Source organism: Zeus faber (genome assembly GCF_960531495.2).
Source record: "Zeus faber genome assembly, chromosome: 7".
Taxonomy (NCBI): Eukaryota; Metazoa; Chordata; class Actinopteri; order Zeiformes; family Zeidae; genus Zeus; species Zeus faber.
In genome coordinates this window covers 29,948,516-29,970,300 of record NC_137203.1, presented here as the reverse complement: position 1 = coordinate 29,970,300, position 21,785 = coordinate 29,948,516, and the positions used below count along the sequence as shown (strand labels likewise).

General features: G+C 42.8%; 1 protein-coding gene across 2 annotated transcripts; it reads left to right on the top strand.

The window, feature by feature from the left end:
- Window positions 1–186: 186 nt before the first annotated feature.
- ehmt1a (euchromatic histone-lysine N-methyltransferase 1a) lies at window positions 187–21,512 on the top strand. Of its 2 annotated transcripts, none has more exons than XM_080004123.1 (23): window positions 187–286; window positions 971–1,316; window positions 1,420–1,522; window positions 2,195–2,274; window positions 2,577–2,898; window positions 3,327–3,463; window positions 3,562–3,705; window positions 4,698–5,005; window positions 9,234–9,317; window positions 9,784–9,872; window positions 9,992–10,098; window positions 11,206–11,328; window positions 11,435–11,536; window positions 11,614–11,718; window positions 12,835–12,989; window positions 14,721–14,888; window positions 15,129–15,273; window positions 17,134–17,211; window positions 17,317–17,432; window positions 17,939–18,025; window positions 18,109–18,187; window positions 20,175–20,350; window positions 20,929–21,512. In XM_080004123.1, exons 2-23 carry the CDS (start codon window positions 978–980, stop codon window positions 21,071–21,073), a joined length of 3,192 nt encoding a protein of 1,063 aa, XP_079860249.1. In that variant the 5' UTR covers window positions 187–286; window positions 971–977; the 3' UTR covers window positions 21,074–21,512. The 2 variants fall into 2 exon arrangements, with proteins under 2 accessions (XP_079860249.1, XP_079860250.1); XM_080004124.1 differs by having other exon boundaries at window positions 271–302.
- Window positions 21,513–21,785: the final 273 nt, after the last annotated feature.

The following is a 21,785-nucleotide window of genomic DNA, read 5'->3' as shown; positions in this document are numbered from 1 at the left end:
AAACAGACTGGTGGATCGTAGCATTTAGTTGCATTTATTATATCATATATTTGGGAATTATGACAGAGTGAATCCCACATACTTCTATGCGTTCTGGATACTTCTGATAATAAAAGTAAAATAAACAAAGCGCCACCACCTGCGAGCGGAGAGCGATGGACACGGTGCGCGTGCGCACAGGTCACATGACGAGCGGCGCTGGCGCTGGCGCTGGAGGAGGAAGGGGCTTCCACAACTTTCCGCCTTCGCGTTCCCCGCTGTAAACCCCGAACCGAGCTACTCGGAGGTCAGGCTTCTCAAAGGTTGCTTCGGAGGCTCTAACCGCCGACATCTTTGAACTTTTGCATGCTTAACCGCTAACTTTGCCCGCACACAAGTCCTCCCACTTCCCGCGGCGCTTGGCCTTTGTTTTCCTCAATTTCACTGTTTGCTTTTCTCCAACGCAAAGTACAAATCCCTTTTACAATGTAATCCGTAAGATAACTTTGTTGAAAAAAAAAAAAAAAGTCCGACAGACACTATGTAAGATATAGCCATTCAATATATGTACGCTATGCAAGTGCTCCTTTATATGCCGTTTCCATGCTGTTGGTGGCGGGGTCCGCCTCCGACATTAGATAAAGCAGTGTATCGGGCTGTGGTCATGTAACCGTAAATATTGATGAACATTCACAAAAAAGTACAGTACCCGTGGGTAAAAAAATGTACTTATGCCACCTCAAGTGACAGTGAAAACAAACACAGCGATCGGAAGGTGTACTTTCCAGAAAAGAAAGTGACCGTTTAGGGCTAACCACAGATGCTGAGAAAAAAACAAAAGCCTTGAAATTTCAAATGAAATTCCAGCACACAACACCCTCCTGTGTGGATCGCCACTTTAAATGTTAAACTCGTTGTAGATATCTTGTTTATGATAGCGCTGGAATACAAACAGAGCCAGGTGTACAAAATAAATATCCCTCCTCCACAGAAGAGCCATGGACCTCGGCGTTGCCCGCCAGGGGTCCGGGCCCCCTGGCCGTGCCCCCGGAAACCCAGAGGGAGGCAAGGGGCCCGGGGGGCACGGTGCTCTGCGGCCCGACAACATAACCCCCTTCCACGGCTCGCCCATCGTGAACAATGGCGAGGCTTTGGGCAACAGAGGGTCACCTGCGAGGACGTACGTGAGTCCTCGCCCTCTGTTTTTCGGACCGCTGTACAGAAAGCCTGCCGCTCTCCCGGCCAAGGAGAAAGTCACCCCCGCCGGTCGTGGATCAGCCGAGTCACCCGCGCCGGCTGTGAGCGAGGCCGCCGGCATTCCTCTTCCCCCACTTCAGGTGATCCCCGTTCAGTGGAACCGTGTTTCTGGGCTGTTGTTGTCGTCTCTTTTGCATATATGAACAACATAAACGATTATTTTTTCCTTACTCCCTGATAAAGCCTCTGGGTCAGAAGAGAGCAAAGTGTGCCGCACACACACACAAGTCAGACCGAGCTTCTCCTTCGAATCGACCTCAGAAAGGCACCGGCAAGCCGCAGCCAGGTTTGATTTCTCTTGCTGTAAATTGTGATTCTATTTTGTTTTTCAATACTTTCAATTTCGATTCGCAAAAATAACCGTGTCAATAATAAATTCACGGAATCTAGTGCTCGTACTGGGTGCTTGAAGTGCTTGGATTTCCTCCTCAGAAATTGAAGTACCAGGATACCTTGAACAATTTTGCTGAAGTGCTTAAGAAGTCCTTAACAATTGAGTGGTCTTTTGTGAGAATCACTTTTACGACATAAGTGATGCCAGGGAAATGTACATTTAATCCAGCATGTTTGGAAATAGAACATAAATAGTAGAGGACAATGAGAGAAATAATAAGATGCATGGATATACGATTATAAATAATGGACAATGAGAGTAAGATTGTTTTATATCTTCAGCCGCCCATCCATTATTTTTGTATTGTGTATACTGTATTGTGATAATAGTAATAATACCTAAAAAAGTATTTTACATGTTCCTTGTATTGTCTGTGAAGACATCTCACCATATGAGCGTGAAATTACAATATATATTTGTAATAAGATTGTGACTATGGGTTACACATGAAGGCTACAGATCACTTTTTTTGTACTGCATAATATCCAATTGTTTAAAGAATCAAAATCCCACGGTTCCATTGTCTTCCGTCATTGCTTACTTTGCCCCCCCCCCCCCCCCCAGCTGCGAAGAGGAAGAAGAGGAAGATGGGTATGTACAACCTGGTCCCGAAGAAGAAGACCAAGGTTCTGAAGCAGGGGAAGGTCGGTCTGCTTTGTTTTCTCTTTCTCTTCTGTCGTTGTCATGCACATAATTGCAATTGACAATTGAGTTGTCTTTTGTCAAACTTCTACAAATTTCCAATGAAATTTGCAAAGAAATGTATCACACCACTTTTACAAAATGATTTATCTCCTCAAATAATTGTGATCAAGCGATACCGCAAAAAATTGTTAGAGCTCTACTGGAAACAAGGCGTATTTTTGTAAGAAACTTGTCATTTACTGAGCAGGGAACAGTTTGCTCTCTTGCCAGTGTCGTAAAAATAGACCGCCCTTTTTTTCAGATTCAGAAAGCGGTCCCGGTCAACGCCAAAGGGACGAGTGCGGCTCCCACGGCCGGAGACGGGGCTCCCACGGCCGGAGACGGGGCTCCCACGGCCGGAGACGGGGCTCCCACGGCCGGAGACGGGGTCCCCCCGGCCGGAGACGGGGTCCCCACGGCCGGAGACGGGGTCCCCGCGGCGGAAGAGCCGGGGACCACCGAGCGGGTGCCGCCTGGGACTGAGACGGGCCCCGAAGAGAGCGGGAGAGTGGAATACACCGAACTGGCTCTGGACTCCCTGGACTTGAAAGCTCAGGAGGAGCTGCTGTCGCCCATGCTCTCAGGTTAGCTGCTGGATCTGAAGTCATTTCGGTCTAAGGATGAGCTTCTTTGCTGTCTAGGTGTTTTGCTGTCTGGTGTGTCCGGCCCTGAACGACCTAGCCCAGATCCGACATCATCGGTGGTGGTAACGGATCCACCTGTCTCCCCTGTCCCCAGTGCTAAGATGCCTAATCCTGACCTGGAAATTTTTGGGTGAACCTAAACTATGTGCTGTTGCATCTAAATGAAAAAGTTAGGGGCACCAGTGCCACCACTGTAAAAAGTTGAATGAAATGGTATAAATATACTTATGCATATCGACAATTTCCCTCAAACTACTGTGGAAATGAGAAATGCATAAAGTCTATTTTAAAGCCAGTTAGGCAGCTGTCTATGTGCAAAGAAACCAAGTGGATTTTGAGATCGATCTGTGTGGTTTCTGCTCCACCAGTGGATGCTGATGTGACGGAAACAGACCTGGCCGATGAGCTGCCCCTCTGCTGCTGCCGAATGGAGACCCCGCCTGCCCTGGGCGCACACTCTGCAGTTGAACAGACCTGCATGGCCATGGAAAGCGTGGACGGGATGGTAAGACCAAGTTCTTCCTCCTCCTCCTCATTTTGGTCGTCTTCCCTGATGTGGAGGTTAGCGTGTGTGATTGTGTGACAACCGGTTCTCCTCCCCAGGTGAGCCGCTGCCAGAGGCGGGTGCTGAAGCAGGAGATGATGCGTCCCTCCAACACGGTCCACCTGCTGGTGCTGTGTGAGGACCACCGGGCCGGCATGGTCAAGCACCAGTGCTGCCCCGGCTGCGGCCTTTTCTGCCGGGCGGTGAGTCCATGGAAAGAGAAGAAACACTCAGGACTTATCCAAACACAACATTTGGGGAAAACTTATTACGCTGTCTACTCTGGCCACACAACTCCCAACCATTTTTTTTCTTCTGTCTAACATGTTTAGAATTTGGCAATGCAGGATTATAAAGTAGGACCTTCAAAGGTCAACAGAGGTAAAGTTTACCGTGGTTGGAGGTGCGAGGACACAAGGACTTTACGACAACTTAACTCTGCATTGGTAGTGTGTGCATGCTTTCTTGTCTGTTGTGGCACACGTCTAATGTTCGTATTGATCAGTCAAAGTTAATTCAATTTGGTGCAAAATTTCACACACAAATGCTGCTGCGAACTGGCCCCCAGTCTCCTTGGTTCAACTACTTTATAGCGTTTACAAATTTGTATTCAATACCTCAGTACTTCAGTAAATACTAATTGTATCAAGTATGGACTTACTTTTATTGTGATAAAGGTTCTTTTTAAATGATAAGACAAAGTACTCAGGAATGCATCACGTTCAATACTGCTCTCCTCCTGTATTGGTAAAAAGGCTCATTATCTAAACCCAGAAAATCCACACAGCGCCGTTGCATTGAAATCCTTTCATGTGAAAATATACGAAGTAGTGAGTACTTACTTGTGAATACCTTCATCCTGCGTGCGTCCTTACATTTTTATTCGAATATCCCTACCATTTGGAAAACAGTTACCCTAAATTACATTAACAAACTTCAGCACTGGCTTAGTTTTGATTGCACTTCCCAATAGCCTATCAGTGAATTTTATTAAAGGCCGACGATTCAGATCGATACAGATTCTGACTCCTCAACAATGGAATTGGGGGGGTGGGGGGGAATTCCCTAAAGAACTCTGTAAAAATACATTTTGTAAGAATCCTCACACACAACTACAAATTGTAGATTTGAGATTACCAAGTAAACTTTCAATAGGTAGTGGTTTTGAAACATCATAATGAAACCCCCCCCACAGGGGACCTTCCTGGAGTGCCGTCCATATGGCAGCATGGCCCACCGCTTCCACGGCAGCTGCTCCTCGGTCTTGAAGGAGCGCCGCTTCTGCCCGCACTGCGGCGAGGACGCCAGCGGGGCCCACCAGGTCACGGTGGCGGCGGTCAAGCCCGAGCCAGCGGCCCCCATCCACAGAGCTGACCCCTGCCCCGCCCTGCCCGCCGCCCCGGCAGCGAAGCCCTCCCTCCCCTCTGCCACCCCCATGCCCTTGGTCCTCCGGGCCAAGAAGAGTGGCGAGCCGTGGAGAACCAGGGGCGAGCAACCTGATACGTAAATGCATTTTTTATTTCTTCCTTATTTTTTGCCTTTTTTTTTCAATTTGTTATGAATTATTATAGAGGTACTCCACACTTAACGACCTGTTTAACGACCGTTCAGACTTACAACCAGCTCTCTGATCAGTCTGTATTGTACACTGCGTATAATACCGCGGCGTATTGTACGAAGCGCGGCGTCTCAGTGTCAAGCATCTCATCGCGCATCACTCTTTCTCAGTTTCGTTCCCGCAGTCAGTCAGTATTCACTACACTAGCGTTCGCAATCTCCTCGGGCGGGTCCTCGCTTTTCGACCAATTTGCTTAACGACCTAGTCGTAGGAATGGAACTCTGTCGTTAAGTGAGGAGTACCTGTAATGTGAAAATGACGTAAAATAAAAAAATATCTTAAATTCAGGAAACGGCAGGATGTTAGGGGATACTGTGCTAAAAATATTACATTTAAATAGTTACTTCTCACAGCAAGGACTTATGATAAAGTATACTTAAAATAATTTTCCTTTAATTCTGTCTCACATGTCATTTAGCCACATTAAGAGGTAATTTAAGCCTTCTATTAATTTTTTTCAAGTACTTCAGAATGGAGCTCCGTGTTTTCCATTTGTTCTACGTGGGTCTGGTATGAGATGTCCAGCATAATTATCGGTTTTAGGTTATTTAACCAAATCAAGCTCATTTGTTTCCGTTCACTTTCAATTGGTGATCTTGTCGTATTTTTTAGCCACCTTATATTTATTTTAATTCAGTTCTTTCCGATGACGATTGTTAAAGTTAAACAGCTATAAACTTTGTTTGTGGACGGACTAATCGTTACAGAGGAAATCGGAGACAAATACTTAAATACTTAATAAAGTATTTAATCTTGTACAAGAGGAGCAGTTTCAGGGTAACAACACAACAGAATGTCACAGAGGAAATGCTCAGCTCTCACTGGAGAGCTGGGCTTTTTATACAGTCTTCTTGGAGTGGCGAAACTGAGGAGCTGCTGGCATGAAGGTCAGCAGATGTCGCGACGCCCCTGCATAGATCATGCTGATATGACAGTTTCATTGATGGGGCAGTTTCATTGAGACCGAGCATCCGTTGAGGTTCCCTTCCTCCTCTTTACGGCACAGAAAGTGACTACTTTATGTCCCTTTTACGACATGAACTCTACTTAGCCTTGGGAAGGATAAACAGAGTACACATACATCGTAAAAGAGTTAACGTGAAAGGCACAGTAATATATATACATATAAAATTCTTATAACATCCCCCCCTGATTATGCTTATTCTAAGCATAATATTTTTTAATTTTGTATGGAGTGTGAGAGCGAAAACCCTGCCGGGCAGTACATGATATGGTTTCCTGAATCCGATATCCATTCAGGCAGGGAAACTCTCTCCAGCCATTTGATGAATGGATTATCTATCCCTGCGTTTTCGGTCATCTCCTCGGACAATGCTGTGAGTCCATCCAATGCTTTGGTCACGCTGCCGTCAGGAGCTGTGTTGTTTGGGATGAAAGTACAACATACGTCGCCAAACATCTTACAAACGCCACCTTCTTTAGCCAGCAACATATCCAATGCCATTCGATTTTGCCACATCATCAAACTAGTTTTATCCAATTGGCCTGCCAGGCCCTTTATCCCATCCCGAGTATAGTTAATGAATCTTTGTTGGTTGTAGTATATGTAATGTATCCAGTCAACATTTTTTTTTTAATGGTTGACCACCAGAAGAACACAGATTCTAATCCTGCTGCTATCTGATCGCGAGCTTTGAACTCTGGGAACCCCTCGTGGTACTCCGATAGCGTAAATATATACTCGATTATCAAACATTTCTCCAGGAGAACTTCTCCTGTGTCGTTTAAGATCGGTTGTAGTTGGCAGGACATGGTTACTACTGCCACTTACTGGTAGGACATAAAAGGGCATTACCAGCTGTACTGGAGCACAGGTCCCACGCCAACCTGTGGGTAGTAGCGGGTGGAGGGTCTTCCATATAACATTTCAAATGGTAATATGCCTAGGAAACTTGGTAGAATGTGTTAGCTAAGTGCTACTGCTGGTAAACATACAATCCATGTTTTCCCTGTTTCATCCATAGCTTTTCTTAATTTAGCTTTGATTGTTCCATTAGTCCTTTCTACCAGACCTGCCGATTGTGGATGGTAGCTAAAATGATATTCTAATTGTATGCCAAATATTTGTGATCATTTTGATATGACTTGATTTCTAAAATGTGGACCGTTGTCGCAATATATAGTTTCTGGAAACCCGAATCTTGGTGTTATTATGGAAGCCAGAACCTTGGCCACCGTGATAGCATCATTAGTTACTGTTGGTATTATTTCTACCCATTTAGGAAACATGTCAACAGTACCTTTTCCCTTCCAATTTATTTAATTCTATAAAGTCCATGCATATTGTTTGAAATGGATAATCCACCGATGGAAACTTTCCTCTCTTTGTTCTCATTCTACCCTGTGTGTTTTGTTTAGAGCAGATTAGACATGATGTACAAAAACTTTTAGCATAATTTTGAAATCCCTATGTTGTGAATTGACATTCAACCGTATTGACCATCCCTCCTGTTGAGACATGGGTATACCCATGGCTCAAAATAGCTGCAAATCTAAAAAGTGATTGGTCTTTCTTTTTTTCCAAATTAATTCTCAGTTAGTGTATTTTGCAATTTATTCTAACTTCTTGATGATTTCTTAGCTTATTCAACAGTTAATTGTTTATTCTTTAGACTTACACTTATTGTCTAACAGTATGTTGTTGTAATACCCATTTTTATTCTTAATCCCATGTTTAAAGTTTGTTTTTTATTGTTATTCTACATTTTATCTAATATATAATATTCACTCGGAGGTCAGGTGATGTTTCACCAAAATTGAGCGCAATGCAAGATGAGAGTTTTTCATAATGTTTGCATATAGACTGATAAATACTTGTTTTTAGCAGAATAATCCAGGCACTTACAATGTATCATGATGAATGCTCCAAATTTACAGAAGGTGCAGTAGTCTACACAGAGAAGAAAATATTGACTGTTCATTTAAATTCAGTGCAGTTCTTTGTTAGACTTAGGCACGTTACATTATTTTTCCTGGCCTACTGTAATCATAATTTGTACGGGTAAAAGATTACATTTTTTGTCTCAATTATTCATTTCATGCGCTGAGGCAGACTAATATCCTGATCCTGCAGCCATCAGATATGCACGGGGGTTCACACTTCAAATATATATGTCCTTAATGATCCCAAAATGGATCAAAATTGGGCCCAAAATTTATATTAAAGTTAAACAGCTATAAACTTTGTTTGTGGACGGACTAATTGTTACAGAGGAAATCGGAGACAAATACTTTAGGTTAATAAAGTATTTAATCTTGTACAAGAGGAGCAGTTTCAGTATAACAACACAACAGAATCTCACAGGAAATGCTCAGTTCTTAATGGAGAGCTGAGCTTTTTATACAGTCTTCTTGGAGTGGCGAAACTGATGACATGAACTCTACTTAGCCTTGGGAAGGATAAGTAGAGGACACATACGTTGTACAAGCGTTCACGTGAAATGCTCAGTTATATATATACATATAAAATTCTTATAACAATGATGATTTGTTTTCAAAGTATCACAGTAAAAAAAAAAATGCTTTTGCTTCGTCATGTCTAAAGGGGTGCCACAGTTGAAAGTACGTTGTATTGTCATGGATATATCAGTATGTCGATGCTGCATACAAACTAAGTAATATAAACAATCATCATTACGATTTTGCGCCGACCCCCTCCCCCGCACCCTTCTCATGTCACCTTGCACAGGATTTTGTGCCAAGGAATCGAAACTCATGGTTCACCAAAGTTCAAACATGAGGAGTTACTTATGGTATATCCTAAAGTTACAAATGACTGCATGGACAAAGGGAAATTGTTTTTTTTATATATATATGTGTGTGTGTGTGTGTGTGTGTGTGTGTGTGTGTGTGTGTGTGTGTGTGTGTGTGTGTGTGTGTGTGTGTGTGTGTGTGTGTGTGTGTGTGTGTGTGTGTGCCCCCCCAAAGGAAAGTATTAGACTATCCTGAGCCCCCCCCCCAATCAAATTCTAGAATCCACTGTGCGTGATTGAGCAGCATTCATGCACTTTTAGGATGTCCCAATATAGGTCTTTTTATTTATATTTTTTATGCAAAAATAATATTCCTGTTTTCTATTGTTTTGCATGTAAGGTTGAAGAGAGAGGCTGTGGGTACTGGAGATGGCGTGACTAAGGAGTCACTGGAGAACATTCTCACAGCGCTGGATGATGCAAAGTAAGTTTTCCACTTGGATATGAGACAAGGCCGGGTATCATCAGAGCCTTTTTAATACGTCGTTTAGTAATCTAAAGGTTGCTGGTTCGATCCCAGGCTCCTCCTGCTAGCATGCTGTAGTGTCCTTGAGCAAGACACTTAACCCCTAATTGCTCCTGATGGCTGCGTCCGTTGGTGTTTAAATAATTGTAAGTCGCTTTGGATAAAAGCGTCTGCTAAATGCAAATGCAATGGAATACTATTCTAACCATTTTTTTGTCTTATGGGTCATATGCCACTTTTCAACAAAAACTTCCCTCCCTCGCGATTTCAAATATCCTTTTTTTGTTTTGCTCACTGTCACCAAAGAGATGTCAAAGAGGCCAAACTTGATATTTGAATGCCTCAGACTTTTACAGTTACTATGTACAAGCTACTGAATTTCCACACCCGGCCCTAATTTGAGCTCCTTTGTTCTTTACCACAGCTTGAAACCCCAAAAAGTCAAGTTCCCCACAAAGCAGCTGTACTTCTCTGCAAAGCAAGGAGAGCTCCAGAAAGTCATCCACCTCCTGGGTAAGGTTAATTGCTTGTATCCGAAAGCAGCTCAGAACTGCCACAAAATCCCAGCGAAGTAAAAAATACAAAATAAAAAGAGTTTTCACCCATATCCCTAAAACTTTTGGTTGCGCCAGTGGAGGGGAAAGATCCCAACTTCCAGATGGACAGCCAAAACAAGCGGACCCCACTCCACGCCGCCGCCGCCGAAGGCCACCACGACATCTGCCACATGCTGGTCCAGGTGGGAGACCCAACACCCTAACTGTATACAAGCAGAGTTTTTGACACTTTTAGGACAGATTATCCCACGGAAATGTAAATTTGATCCAGCATTGTTAGAAATAGACACTTATATCAGTAGATGACAATGCGAATGGAAAAAATAATGCTTAAAAAAGTACTTGAAAGTCCTTCAGTTTCATTTTGAAATACCAGAATAAACCCTGAATATCACAAATATAGTCGCACTGTTATCCTGAACTATTTAAGCTATTTCACCATTTGATTTTGGGGGAAAAAGTGTTGTTGGGTTGTTTCCACACCGACCTTGTTCTGTGCACACCAACCGACCTTTTTTTTTTTTTAGAAGTTCTGAGCTTTTCAACAGGTGAACACCCTATACAAGGCCTGGACTGCCGAAAAAACGGCGGCCTCGTGTGCTTCCAAATTAACCCTAGTATGGTTCAATGTAGGTTTGAACACAGTTAGTAGTAGTCCGCGCTTTACATGTTTGCCGCACCCATTACTGAAAATGTAAGGTTGTGAGTTCTGGGTGCTCATGTACGCACACTTCAATGCCAAAAAACATTACGAAAGCAAGGACCACAGCCCCTGGAGAAATGGAAATGCCAAGACTACATATGTGATCAGCTAGATTAAATATGCTAAAATGTCGACACATTTCGGGTATTTAGGTGTGAAAACGCCCTAAATGATCACTTAGTTCCAGGTTGTAGTCTCATTACAGGTTAATTTCAGTGTACAAGTACTGGTTTTGCGAGACAATGTGTAGATCTTGATGGCTTCTAATTTTTTCCGCAAAAGGAGGCCTTCCTTAACTGCCCGATCTGATGAAGTCAGAAATCCTGTATGACCCCGTGGTGCCAAATTCTTCAACATCGCACTATCATCATATTCAATATCATATTAAATCCACGGAGCGGCTCCCAATCGAGTGACTTACCAATGAGCAATACTACAACTTTTTATTTATTTCTTTCTTTTTGGTAGCCAATTGTTAATAATTGGACCTGACAGGATGGACATATTTCCACCAAAATGTGAATTCATGAAGTTTGTTTGATTGTTGCTTTGTTATAAATACGTATGCGTTTGTGTGTGTGCACAGGCTGGTGCCAACCTGGACATGTTTGACGGCGAGCAGAAAACAGCGCTGATGTGTGCTTGCGAGAATGACCGCCTGGACGCTGTCAGGTACCTGCTCAAGGCAGGCGCAGCCCTCGGCCTCAAGGTGGGTCCAATCACGGGGATCTGGGGGCGTCGCCCATGTTGTTCGGTTTCATCCTGCACGGTTCAGTTGAATATTGTTAAGCACGTCGCAATGTTTTCCCTCCCAGGACAACAGGGGCTCCACCTGTCTGCACCTGGCGGCCAAGCTGGGACATTGCAATGTCGTCCGTCATCTGTTGTCCAAGGCCTGGAAATACATCAACACTCAGGTACCCCACACACACACACACACACACATGTGGACGCTAAATGATGCTGAAAGTAATTGTTGTTCTGAATGACACAGGACGATGGCGGGTGGACCCCAGTCACCTGGGCAATCGAGTACAAGCACAAAGAGGTGGTGTATCTGCTGCTTGACAAGGGGGCCGACGTCGATATCAGAGACAAGGTCAGCGGGGGTGGGGGACAAACTGTTTACGCACACATGCAGACACACTGGGATCCATACACCAGCAGTGTTTTCACACCCCATACAGGGCTGCAGCTGGCACCTGACAAGCGTGATCCCTCAGGACGCATAATGTGCTTTTGGCTGATTTCACTACAGCACACGGGTGGAGATGGTAATTGGGGTTTGGTCTTTTCTTTTAGGTGGATATGTTATTTCAACTTACGGAGGGAGGGGGATGTCATATATTCACTGCTTCAGCCATCTCGCTCTCACACGTCGAACACACACACGCCGTCCATGTTGACATATGACGATTTAGCATCTGAGTCACTCCTCTTTGCTCACAACACTGTTTACTTTTGAGGGAAAAATTCCCTCGTGTCAGGCGTCACTGTTGTTGCTTGTCTACAGTCACCTGTTTGCAAATGCTTACAAAAAGGATTAGGGATGTTAATAATTAACCATTAACCGAAATAATAATTTTTGAGAAAAAAAAAAAAAAAAAAGTTTGTTACATGGTAAAAGAAATGTGGGCTACACAATCTATTTCTTGAATACAACTGATGAGGGTGACAGGTGCAACCACACGTGCCATGTACATTTATATACATATTTATGATAAACTGTTAAAAATGAATTAGCGGTGTGTGACTGGATTATACATTATTTAAAGTAATGCAATCATTTTTCCTTAACCTAATTGTGTGCACCCTCTAGTAAAACTGCAATGATACATTGAGCTAATACTGATGTCCAAATCGAGTACTCATGCTCATCCCCAACGTCATCAACAAATTGGAATATTGCCATTATCACAACCTAAAATTTGAAATCTTGTCTGATAACTGTTAATGATCGGTTAACGGGTCTGCTATCGGTCAGAATTTTTTTCTAAATGAGCATCCCTATGAAGAATTAAAGGTTTTGAACTATGATAAATGTTTATTTAGAAATAGGGGGAAACCCAGCCAGCAACGGGCCTTACTGCAAGCGCCATTTAAGCAAGATACACAAGATACACGTCCTGCTTACATAATAATAAGAACAAGATATTTTCTGGACGCGGGCTTCTACCAAATCGACAAATCGACCTGCGTGCCCGTGCGTATCCAGGAGGAGAATGTCTGCCTCCACTGGGCGGCACTGTCGGGTTGCGACGACATCACCCTGGCCCTGATGGCGGCCCGAGGTGACCTGCACGCAACCAACGTCCACGGAGACTCCCCGCTGCACATTACCGCCCGGGAGAACCATCTGGAGTGTGTGATGTAAGTCTGCCGCTGCCACTGCTGCTTCCTTCTATTCCTTTTTTCTTTATATATATATATATATATATATATATATGTATATATATATATATATATCGGGCATAGACCATAATGTAATGTGGCAAGTGCGGTCTCCCTGTTCCAGAAGTGCGGGATTTATTATTCACAACTGAAGAAATTACACAAAGAAATTCAGTTTTTACTAAATTAAGTTCCAAAGCAACGGGTAGATTTGTGTTCCCACTGTCCCGACAGTGGGAACACACTGGGTTTTTTTGGAACAGTACAGTCCCTTAACTCAGTTGTGTTCAAAAATGTTGTTTCACTCATGCAGGAAACAAACAAAAATAAATAGATCTAAAATAAAAAGACAGGCACGGGAGCCTGCACGCACCGCTATCTGAAGGAGGAACAAAAAATCCTCCACTCTAATTCTCAGTTGGGTTTATGTTTTATTACTTTTCATACAAGTAAGAAACTAAGAAATAAAATAAATCAGTCTTTCTATATTAGATTATATTCAATATTGCTATATTATAATCACCATATCCATATTGAGCGGCAGGTACATGCAGGGGGGGGGGGGGTTGCCCAAGCACCTGCCCCATGGACGCCACAGCCCTTTTTATCTCTCAGGCACATTTTTGTTTTCTTTTAAGCCTGAATGGGTATCGAGGTAGCAGATTGTCTGGGCAAGATATATTCAGGAGGAAGACTTCATGAACCTTGCACCTCAGCGTACCTGCGATGCGCGCACAGCGGCTCCGCTGTGCTGCTCTGTTTGCCTAGAGCGGCAAATTGCCTAGAACCGGAGCTGGGGGTCCATGTGCCTTTTTCTTTTTCTCTTTTTTTTTTGAGCACTTGCCCCTCAAAGTCTCTTCACAGGCCTGTAGAGCGGGGAAGTGAGATCCGATCACCAGTGGTTACTCGATACCTATGAACGGAGAGGGCGAGAGCCCCCTCTCCCTCGCTCCCTCTCCCCCTCTCCGCTCCAGTTTCAGAACACTGTAAACTGCACTTACTCCGTTTCAATGCTAAGATTTTTCCTGGCGGATAAAAAAAACATTATTATCGCCGATGGACAATTAAATCGTAAATATGCCAAAGCCTAATATATGTATATATATGTATGTGTGTGTATATATATATAATTATTTTTTAACCTTCATGGCACTAGTTTCCTAGCTCCATATGCAGTTACTGCACCCACTTGTTTCACTGCATCTTTTTAATGAAATTCAAGTCAAGTCCATTTGTGTTACTGTTATTGTTGTGTTATGTTATTACATGAACACACAACCCAAGTTTCTTAATTTTGTCATGTTTTTACTGTATTTGCTGAAGGTGTTTTAAATTGCTGATGAACACAAAATAGGGCCAAATTGAGTAACTTTGACAAAAAATATGTGTTACTGTACTTCTCAGTGGGATCAGGATTTCAGCTTAAAGGGAGCTTTTTCACGATATTGTTCAAATTTTCCAAAATCTGAAAAATAGACCATAGACCGTATTAAAAATCTGGAAAATGAGAGTTATCATGAAAATGATCAGTGTGCTGACTGAAAAATGGGCTAAAGCTCAATTTGACACCGGTCCTTTAAAGAGCACATTAAGATGGAAGACATTTAGCACTTAGATATTGTACAGTTAAAGAATCTCTTCATGGACAATTTGGAAGAAAAAAAACAAACTTGAATCAAGCCTTGAAATCACTCCCTGCTCAATCACCAGGCTCTTCCTGTCCCGGGGAGCCGACGTGAACCTCCGCAACAAGGAGGGCGAGACCCCCCTGGAGTGCTGCGTCTACGGCTCCAAGGTGTGGACCGCGCTCAGCACCAACAAGCGGCTGACCGATGCCAGGAGAGCGAGGGACTGCCACGGAGAAAAGCTCCTCAGCATGTACGCACCAGACCCAGTATTATACATTACATTATACGCACTCTTGGAGATGAAGATTTAAACTTTAAAAACGTCACAGTAATGGATGGAATGGACAGGAACCTGTAATTAATACCAATACCAATATAAACAATAAAGTGTCTGTATCTATGTATATCTATCCGTCTATATATTATTTAAAATACATGGGTGACATTAATACATTAATACTTACGTATCACCTACTTACTACCTCCCCAGGGACATTTCCAGGGGTTACGAGGCCATCCCTATAGCCTGCGTGAATGCTGTGGACAGTGAACCCTGCCCGGCCGACTTCAAGTACATCCCCGACAACTGCGTCACGTCCCCGCTCAACATCGATCAGGACATTACTCACTTACAGGTACACTGCTCTGAGGATATGGGGGGGGGGGGGAACAAAACAAACCTTAGAACAATTAGTGAATGACACCCTGAGGTGCCCCTAAAGACTTACCTACACTCGGCAAAGCCAGCTTAAAGTTCCGAAGGGGGGGGTTTGAGCAGATAGCAGATGCTGAGGTTTGTCGCTGTTTAATTAGAAAGTAGGGCGCAGAAGGTGCTTGCTCAGCAAACCGCATTTGGAATTATCTGGAGCTTTACTCATTTACAGAAGTTGTTGTCCACATCTAGTAGGCACTGGGCTGCTCCCAGGGTCAGGGTTCCTTTTAAGTCTGGAAAGATAAACCAAAATCCTCAATCAGCCCAAAAGAGCAACTATCAGTTTTTTATTTATTTACAATCTTGGTCTTATAGAGAATATGGTTCAGGAATTTTTATTATATATTTATTATAAAATAAATATATTTATTTTACATCTGGGCTGGTGACGTCACAGGGGAGAGTGGTCCTCTGTCTGCCACTGCGCAGTAGCGCATTTCGGATGAAGTACTGTGTAAAGTATTTACACAAAAAATCTAGTTTTTATAAGATAGTCCAATACTAACAGAGACCGTGGTAAGGTAAAACAAAACAAGGGTGAGACGTGCGTTACACAGGTTTTGTTTTGTTTGGTTCAAGCAGGAAACAAAGGAAACCAAACTCATCTAAATCGAAAATAGAAACACTCCCTGTGTTTTTCTAAGCATCTCTGTGTGAGCTCTCTCTCGGGAAAGACGGGGCTCTGCACTCCCAGTGGGACGGAGCGGATGTTTATGTTTTTTCGTTTCATAAAAATAGAAAACTAAAATATAAATGTGAAATAAAAACACATTCTCAGCATCTCTCCGCATCTCTTCTACTCCAACTTGCCGTTCTGCGCCTGCTCTGTCCTCTCATCGTTACCTCACATTCATGTTTGCTGGCAATGTCCAATTATAAGAGTATTCTAATAATTCTACGTTAAAAAAAAAAAAAAAAAAAGAAACAATTTTTAAACTCAGCTCAACGGGTGGGCGTGGCTACCCAATGTGAGGAATGGAACTGATTGGTGGCGGGGGGGCACTCTTTAAAAAAAAATAAAAGGAAAGAAAGAAATACCAATTATACCTTCTATGGATAATTTATTTTTTAATCATGTGGTCATGCTGTCTCAGAATGGAAAACGCAGATGTATTTGAGAAAGAATCTTGGAAAGACCACTTGTTATTTTGCACTGTTATGAACATTTGAAAGAGCTTGAGACAGGACAGAAAGCTATGACGTCTCCAGAAGGTTTTGTGACTAAATCCCTGTAAGTGATAGATATAATTTCTTTTTCAAAACGTCTTTGTAGAACAGCCTACATAAGCAGCCTCCCGGTCCCCATAATGTTTATGCTGTTTCAACATCCTTAAATGAAGCTCGCCGCTACCGCCATCTCCGGGATTTGTTTTACAATAAGCGTGAATGTTCCTCAATCTCAAATGCATTTGATTGAGTATATACGTTGTTTTTACTGTAAAAAAAAAAAATGGATATTGAGATACACAAAAAATATAGTCTATGCCCTAAACGTTTTAAGATTCAAGAGGTTTATTTATCACATACTGTACATAAGCCAATGAAAGTCATTTTAGCATCAATATAATTTTTTAATAGAAAAAAATTATATGCCAAATCCAAAAATAAAAGGGAATTATAGGAAAATGGATCATATTTAATGCCAAACACTTAAAACCCAAGCGTGGAATAAGTAATTACAAAGATTTGAGGGAGAGACTGCAATCCGCTGTACTTGAAAGTTCCTCAGCTTAATGCATTTTTTACTTGGGCTGCTCACAACAAATCCATCCTGTGTCCCCAGCACTGCACCTGCGCTGAGGACTGTTCGTCCAGCACCTGCATGTGCGGCCAGCTCAGCCTGCGCTGCTGGTACGACAGCGTAAGTCCACCACTATGTGTTAGCTTCAGGATGCTTATGGTTTTCTATGTATATACACACACAGTATATTTGTTTATAACCCGTCATTTCATCCGGTGGATCAAGGAGGGCCGTCTGCCGCTGGACTTCTGCCAGAGGGAGCCGCCCGTGCTGTTTGAGTGTAACCATGCCTGTTCCTGTTGGCGGACCTGCAGAAACCGTGTGGTTCAAAATGGGCTCAGGTGATTTCGGGGACGGTGAGGGATTTAGGGGACAATTTTATTTATTTTTTTTCATACCCCCCTTCAACTACTAGATGTTTTTTGGTGTTTTTATTTACATAGAGAAGTTGCCTTGTGCTCCCTGTGCTATTTAATGTTTGCCTCTTGTACTTCCTTCTTGATTCGACAGTCTCTGTCATACATTTTGGACAAATAACAAATAATGGCGTTTTCTTGTTGAAACAATACTTTGAAAAGGTTATATGATTATCTAAGACTCCACTTCACAATGTGAGAAAAAACAATCTTGACAGGAAAATTACCAAATACAAATATATTATATACAGCCGCATGTTTCTGATCTGCGAAGATATTGCTGACTCAAACAATTGTAATTATTTCTTAACCTTGGTCAGTCCGACCAGGAAGGGACGCGATTCACTGTGCCTACCGGGTTCTTGAAGTGCTTGAATTTCATCCTCAGAAATCATCAAGTTTTTATTATTATTATTATTTTTTCTTTTCAGATTTCGTCTCCAGCTGTACAGGACACGGAAGATGGGCTGGGGCGTGAGGGCGATGCAGGACATTCCTCAGGGAGCGTTTGTTTGCGAGTAAGCAGTGGTCTTGCACCTGGAAAAATGTATCTGAAGTGTGGAATATGTCGGCTTTGCCCTGATGGTCGACGCTTCCGCAGGTATGTTGGAGAGATCATATCGGACGCGGAGGCCGACAAACGGGAGAACGACAGCTTCCTCTTCACCCTGGACAACAAGGTGACTAAAAACACCCTGCACTAATATTCAAGCACGGGTTTAACCTGTTTTTGACTTATTTCTTTTATGTCTTTATTTATTTTTACATTCTGTGAACGGGGTTTTTCCTTCAGCAGGGGGCGCTGTGAGGCCCCGTTTGACCGCCGCTCACCAGAGAGCAGCCAGTAGTTGGACTTTTCTCTATCAACCGTGCTATTCATTTTTTTAGGGGGGGGTCTGTCACATTCTTATTAAATCTTTGATACATCTATGGTATTTCCAAATCATCGTAATTTGGTTAAGATCAACCCCCATTATTTGGATAAACCCGGAATCTGCCTCCGGGTGCCTCGGCAACATTGATAACGCCCTCGCTCTGACAAAATCAAATGGTCTTTCTAAGAAAGACTCTTCTACGTTTTTTCACCTTGAACATCCGGCCTCTGTTTAGATTTGGAATTTGAAAGTTTCCCCAAGCCATTAAATCTACCCAAAATGTTTTGTTTTACAAATGTTATGATTTAAAAGCCATTGAGTAGTCTTAAATGTGAATACACAAGGCTTTATTTTTACATAAACATCTTGTCTGGGTCTTATTTAGCCATACATTTCTTCTTTTTTATCCTCTACTTCCTCCAAGTTATTCTGCATTTCGGACACTCTGAAACCCTGAATCTACCGCTGGACTTAATACTTGTCGTCTTATTTACTCCTAATGACTGATTATTCTAATTAATTGACCTGTGGTGAGGAAATCGCAAAAAAATCCTTGCAGGAACCTGGAATTAAACCTAATGGTTGGATTTATAACAGTACCAATCTCTTGCCTTGAGGAAACTGTTCTTATAATAGTTCATAACCTGCCTTGTTTGTTTGTTACCTAATACATGCCTCTCTGTGCCAAATATGTAGTACTTACCTGCAATACTTGATGGAATAATACCGTTTTTACACCAAAATTTGCGGGTATGCCCTGTTTTTTTTAAACACAGATAAACCCATTAAAATAGGCAATTGACGCCTTTACCATTGCCAAGAGAAATTATTATTATTTTTTCTTCTGGTGTGTCACGTTCGACATCATGACCGCGCTGGAATGGGGCGTGTCAGGGTTCCAGTGTGATTGGGGGAAAACAACAGGAGACAGCAACTTAAACAATGACATAAAACTGTAAAACTTGGCAAAAAACTGTTCCCATCGTTCCTATTAAAGAGCTATTCAAAAGGATCATTCATGAACAACCCAACACTACATTATGCATGTAGTATGGTAGGAGTATGATATGGAACATGGAGTATCCAAGCCCGCACCAGCAGTGCTCGATGCACGGTGCACACACCGGTCCTTTGGCGGCAGGGACCGGCTTGGGGCAGTGCTGGAGTGGCCCGGGGCCCAGCACTAGTCCCCACGGAGCGGTTCCCACGCTCAAAACATTTCATGGTCTCCCATGCGGGAAAAAGTCAATAACTCCTGATTATTATTTTGGGTTCTAAATCGGATATGAAATGATTGAATGATACATGGATATTCCTGTCTATTTATGTGCCAACGACCGGGACTTCAACACGCGTCACATCGCGCAGTTACCTGCGGAAATTAGCGGGTCGACCCGGGTGTTGTGTTTACACCAGAGCCGGGGTGGAGCCGATTTAAAATCCTGCATCTATTGCAGGGTCACTTGACCCACTGTAACCTTTCCCACTAATGACAAATGCTGGATGGTAGCGGTTGTTCCTGGGTTTTTGGCACAGTGGGGAAAGGGTTATATGAGAGAGAGGATTTGCCCAATCATTACATTTACTAAAGAAAAGTTTCTTTAGAAGTATCCAATTTTTCTGATACTTCCATATCATGTCTTGGAAGATTTCCTTGCAAATTATGAGAAATGAATGGATTCAGGGTGGTGAAAATGCAGGGTCTCTACCACGAGAAACCTTCGTTCTCAGTCTCCAACTGACTTCAGTCTACAAGATTCGGTTCTCTAATTGGGTTTTTGTTTCTTTCCAGGTGGGCGACGTGCACTGCATCGACGCACGGCTCTTCGGCAATGTTGGCCGATTCATCAACCACCTGTGCGAGCCCAACTTGCTGGTCGTGCGGGTTTTCACCATGCACCAAGACCTGCGCTTCCCCCGCATCGCCTTCTTCTCTAGCCGACCCATCCCGGCCGGCGAGCAGATCGGGTGAGGCAGGCAGGGAGGGTGGAGAGATGGGTCAATGCTGCTGGTATTGGTCCCCTGGGGCTGCGTAACCAAGATTCGATGCTTTTATCGTGAATCACGTCAATTCTATCCAGTGTCGAAAGCATTCTGTGGCGTTCGATACCAAAAAAGTAATCTCATTAAATGGATTAAATATATAACTGAAGATTTGCTCTGTAAATGTCTTTTGATTTAGCCTTTTCTGTTTAAAAAGGTTGAAAAACAAGACGCTAACCAGAGATATGGCGATCAGAAAATGTATTGAAAAATATGTTTTTTATCAGAGTCAAGGTATCTGCAGCCGTATTGAAGATTTTTAATTGGTCCCAAGCGAAATGTGGTATTTGTATTTGAGAATGAAAATATATACATAACTCTTACCCCACGGGCCTTATGAATCTCAGTCAGATATGAACAAAAACTGACTTTTGACCTAAAGGATGTTGGATGTGTCTAAAGGGAAAAGAAGAAAAATAGGACAATCCTTGATCCATGTTCCTGTGATTCCAAGCAAACTATTGTCTGTGAAATAGCAGGGTTTTCTCACCCCCCTCCCCTAGGTTCGACTACGGCGATCACTTCTGGAGTATCAAGAGCAAGTACTTCAGCTGCCAGTGTGGCACAGCCCAGTGCCGCCATTCGTCCCAGAGGGGGCGCAGCTCAGAGCAGCCGGGCGCCACGGCACAGCGGGCAGCGGCCAGATAGGACGACGACGACGATAGAAGACGGGTGCTTTGCCTGATTGACAAAACGGATAATCTTTTTTAAATGTGAGATAAATGGCCGGCGTATGCTAATCCGGACTTTTATTTGCTGAATGAAATGAGAACGCCATCACCAGCCTGACCAACTTTATGTTCGGTTCTGGCTGCTTTGTCCCGGATTTTTAATGTTCTATATCTTTCACTTTTGCTAGTTTGAAACGATCATTTTTTTTGCTACAAGAAACTTATCAGAATCATGCGAAAAAATCATATGAAAATAAATTTTCTCTGAATTAGATTAGATACTTTTTAATTATAAGATGAGATATCACTTTATTAATCAACAAGGGAAATTCAGCTGAGGTCAGAATTAAATATTCTGCTTTGTGAATGTGTTTCTGTTTAACGTTTACTTGGCAAATAAATGCACTTTATAAAACACTTGGTTCATTCCTTTCAAAGTTTGACCTCCAAAGCCCCTTATTTAAATAAAGATGTATCTTTATTTAAAGTGTTAATCTATAACATTGTCTGTGTTGGGTGGATTACGCTACACGTCCCAGAATTCTCTTCAAAGTATTTCCCCCCGAATATCCAGGTTTTCCCTCACTTTTTTTTTTTCCAAAACTATGCCTGATCTTGGCGTTCTTGGCGGGAAAGGCGGACCCCGCCATCAACAATGAAAACGTGACGTAGAGGGGCAAATGTGTAAT

Coding starts and splice junctions, on each gene's coding strand:
- ehmt1a (XM_080004123.1), top strand. CDS start 978: ATGGACCTCGGCGTTGCCCGCCAGGGGTCCGGGCCCCCTGGCCGTGCC. Junction 11,537..11,613: donor GGAAATACATCAACACTCAG/GTACCCCACACA, acceptor TGAATGACACAG/GACGATGGCGGGTGGACCCC. Junction 20,351..20,928: donor CCGGCCGGCGAGCAGATCGG/GTGAGGCAGGCA, acceptor CCCCTCCCCTAG/GTTCGACTACGGCGATCACT.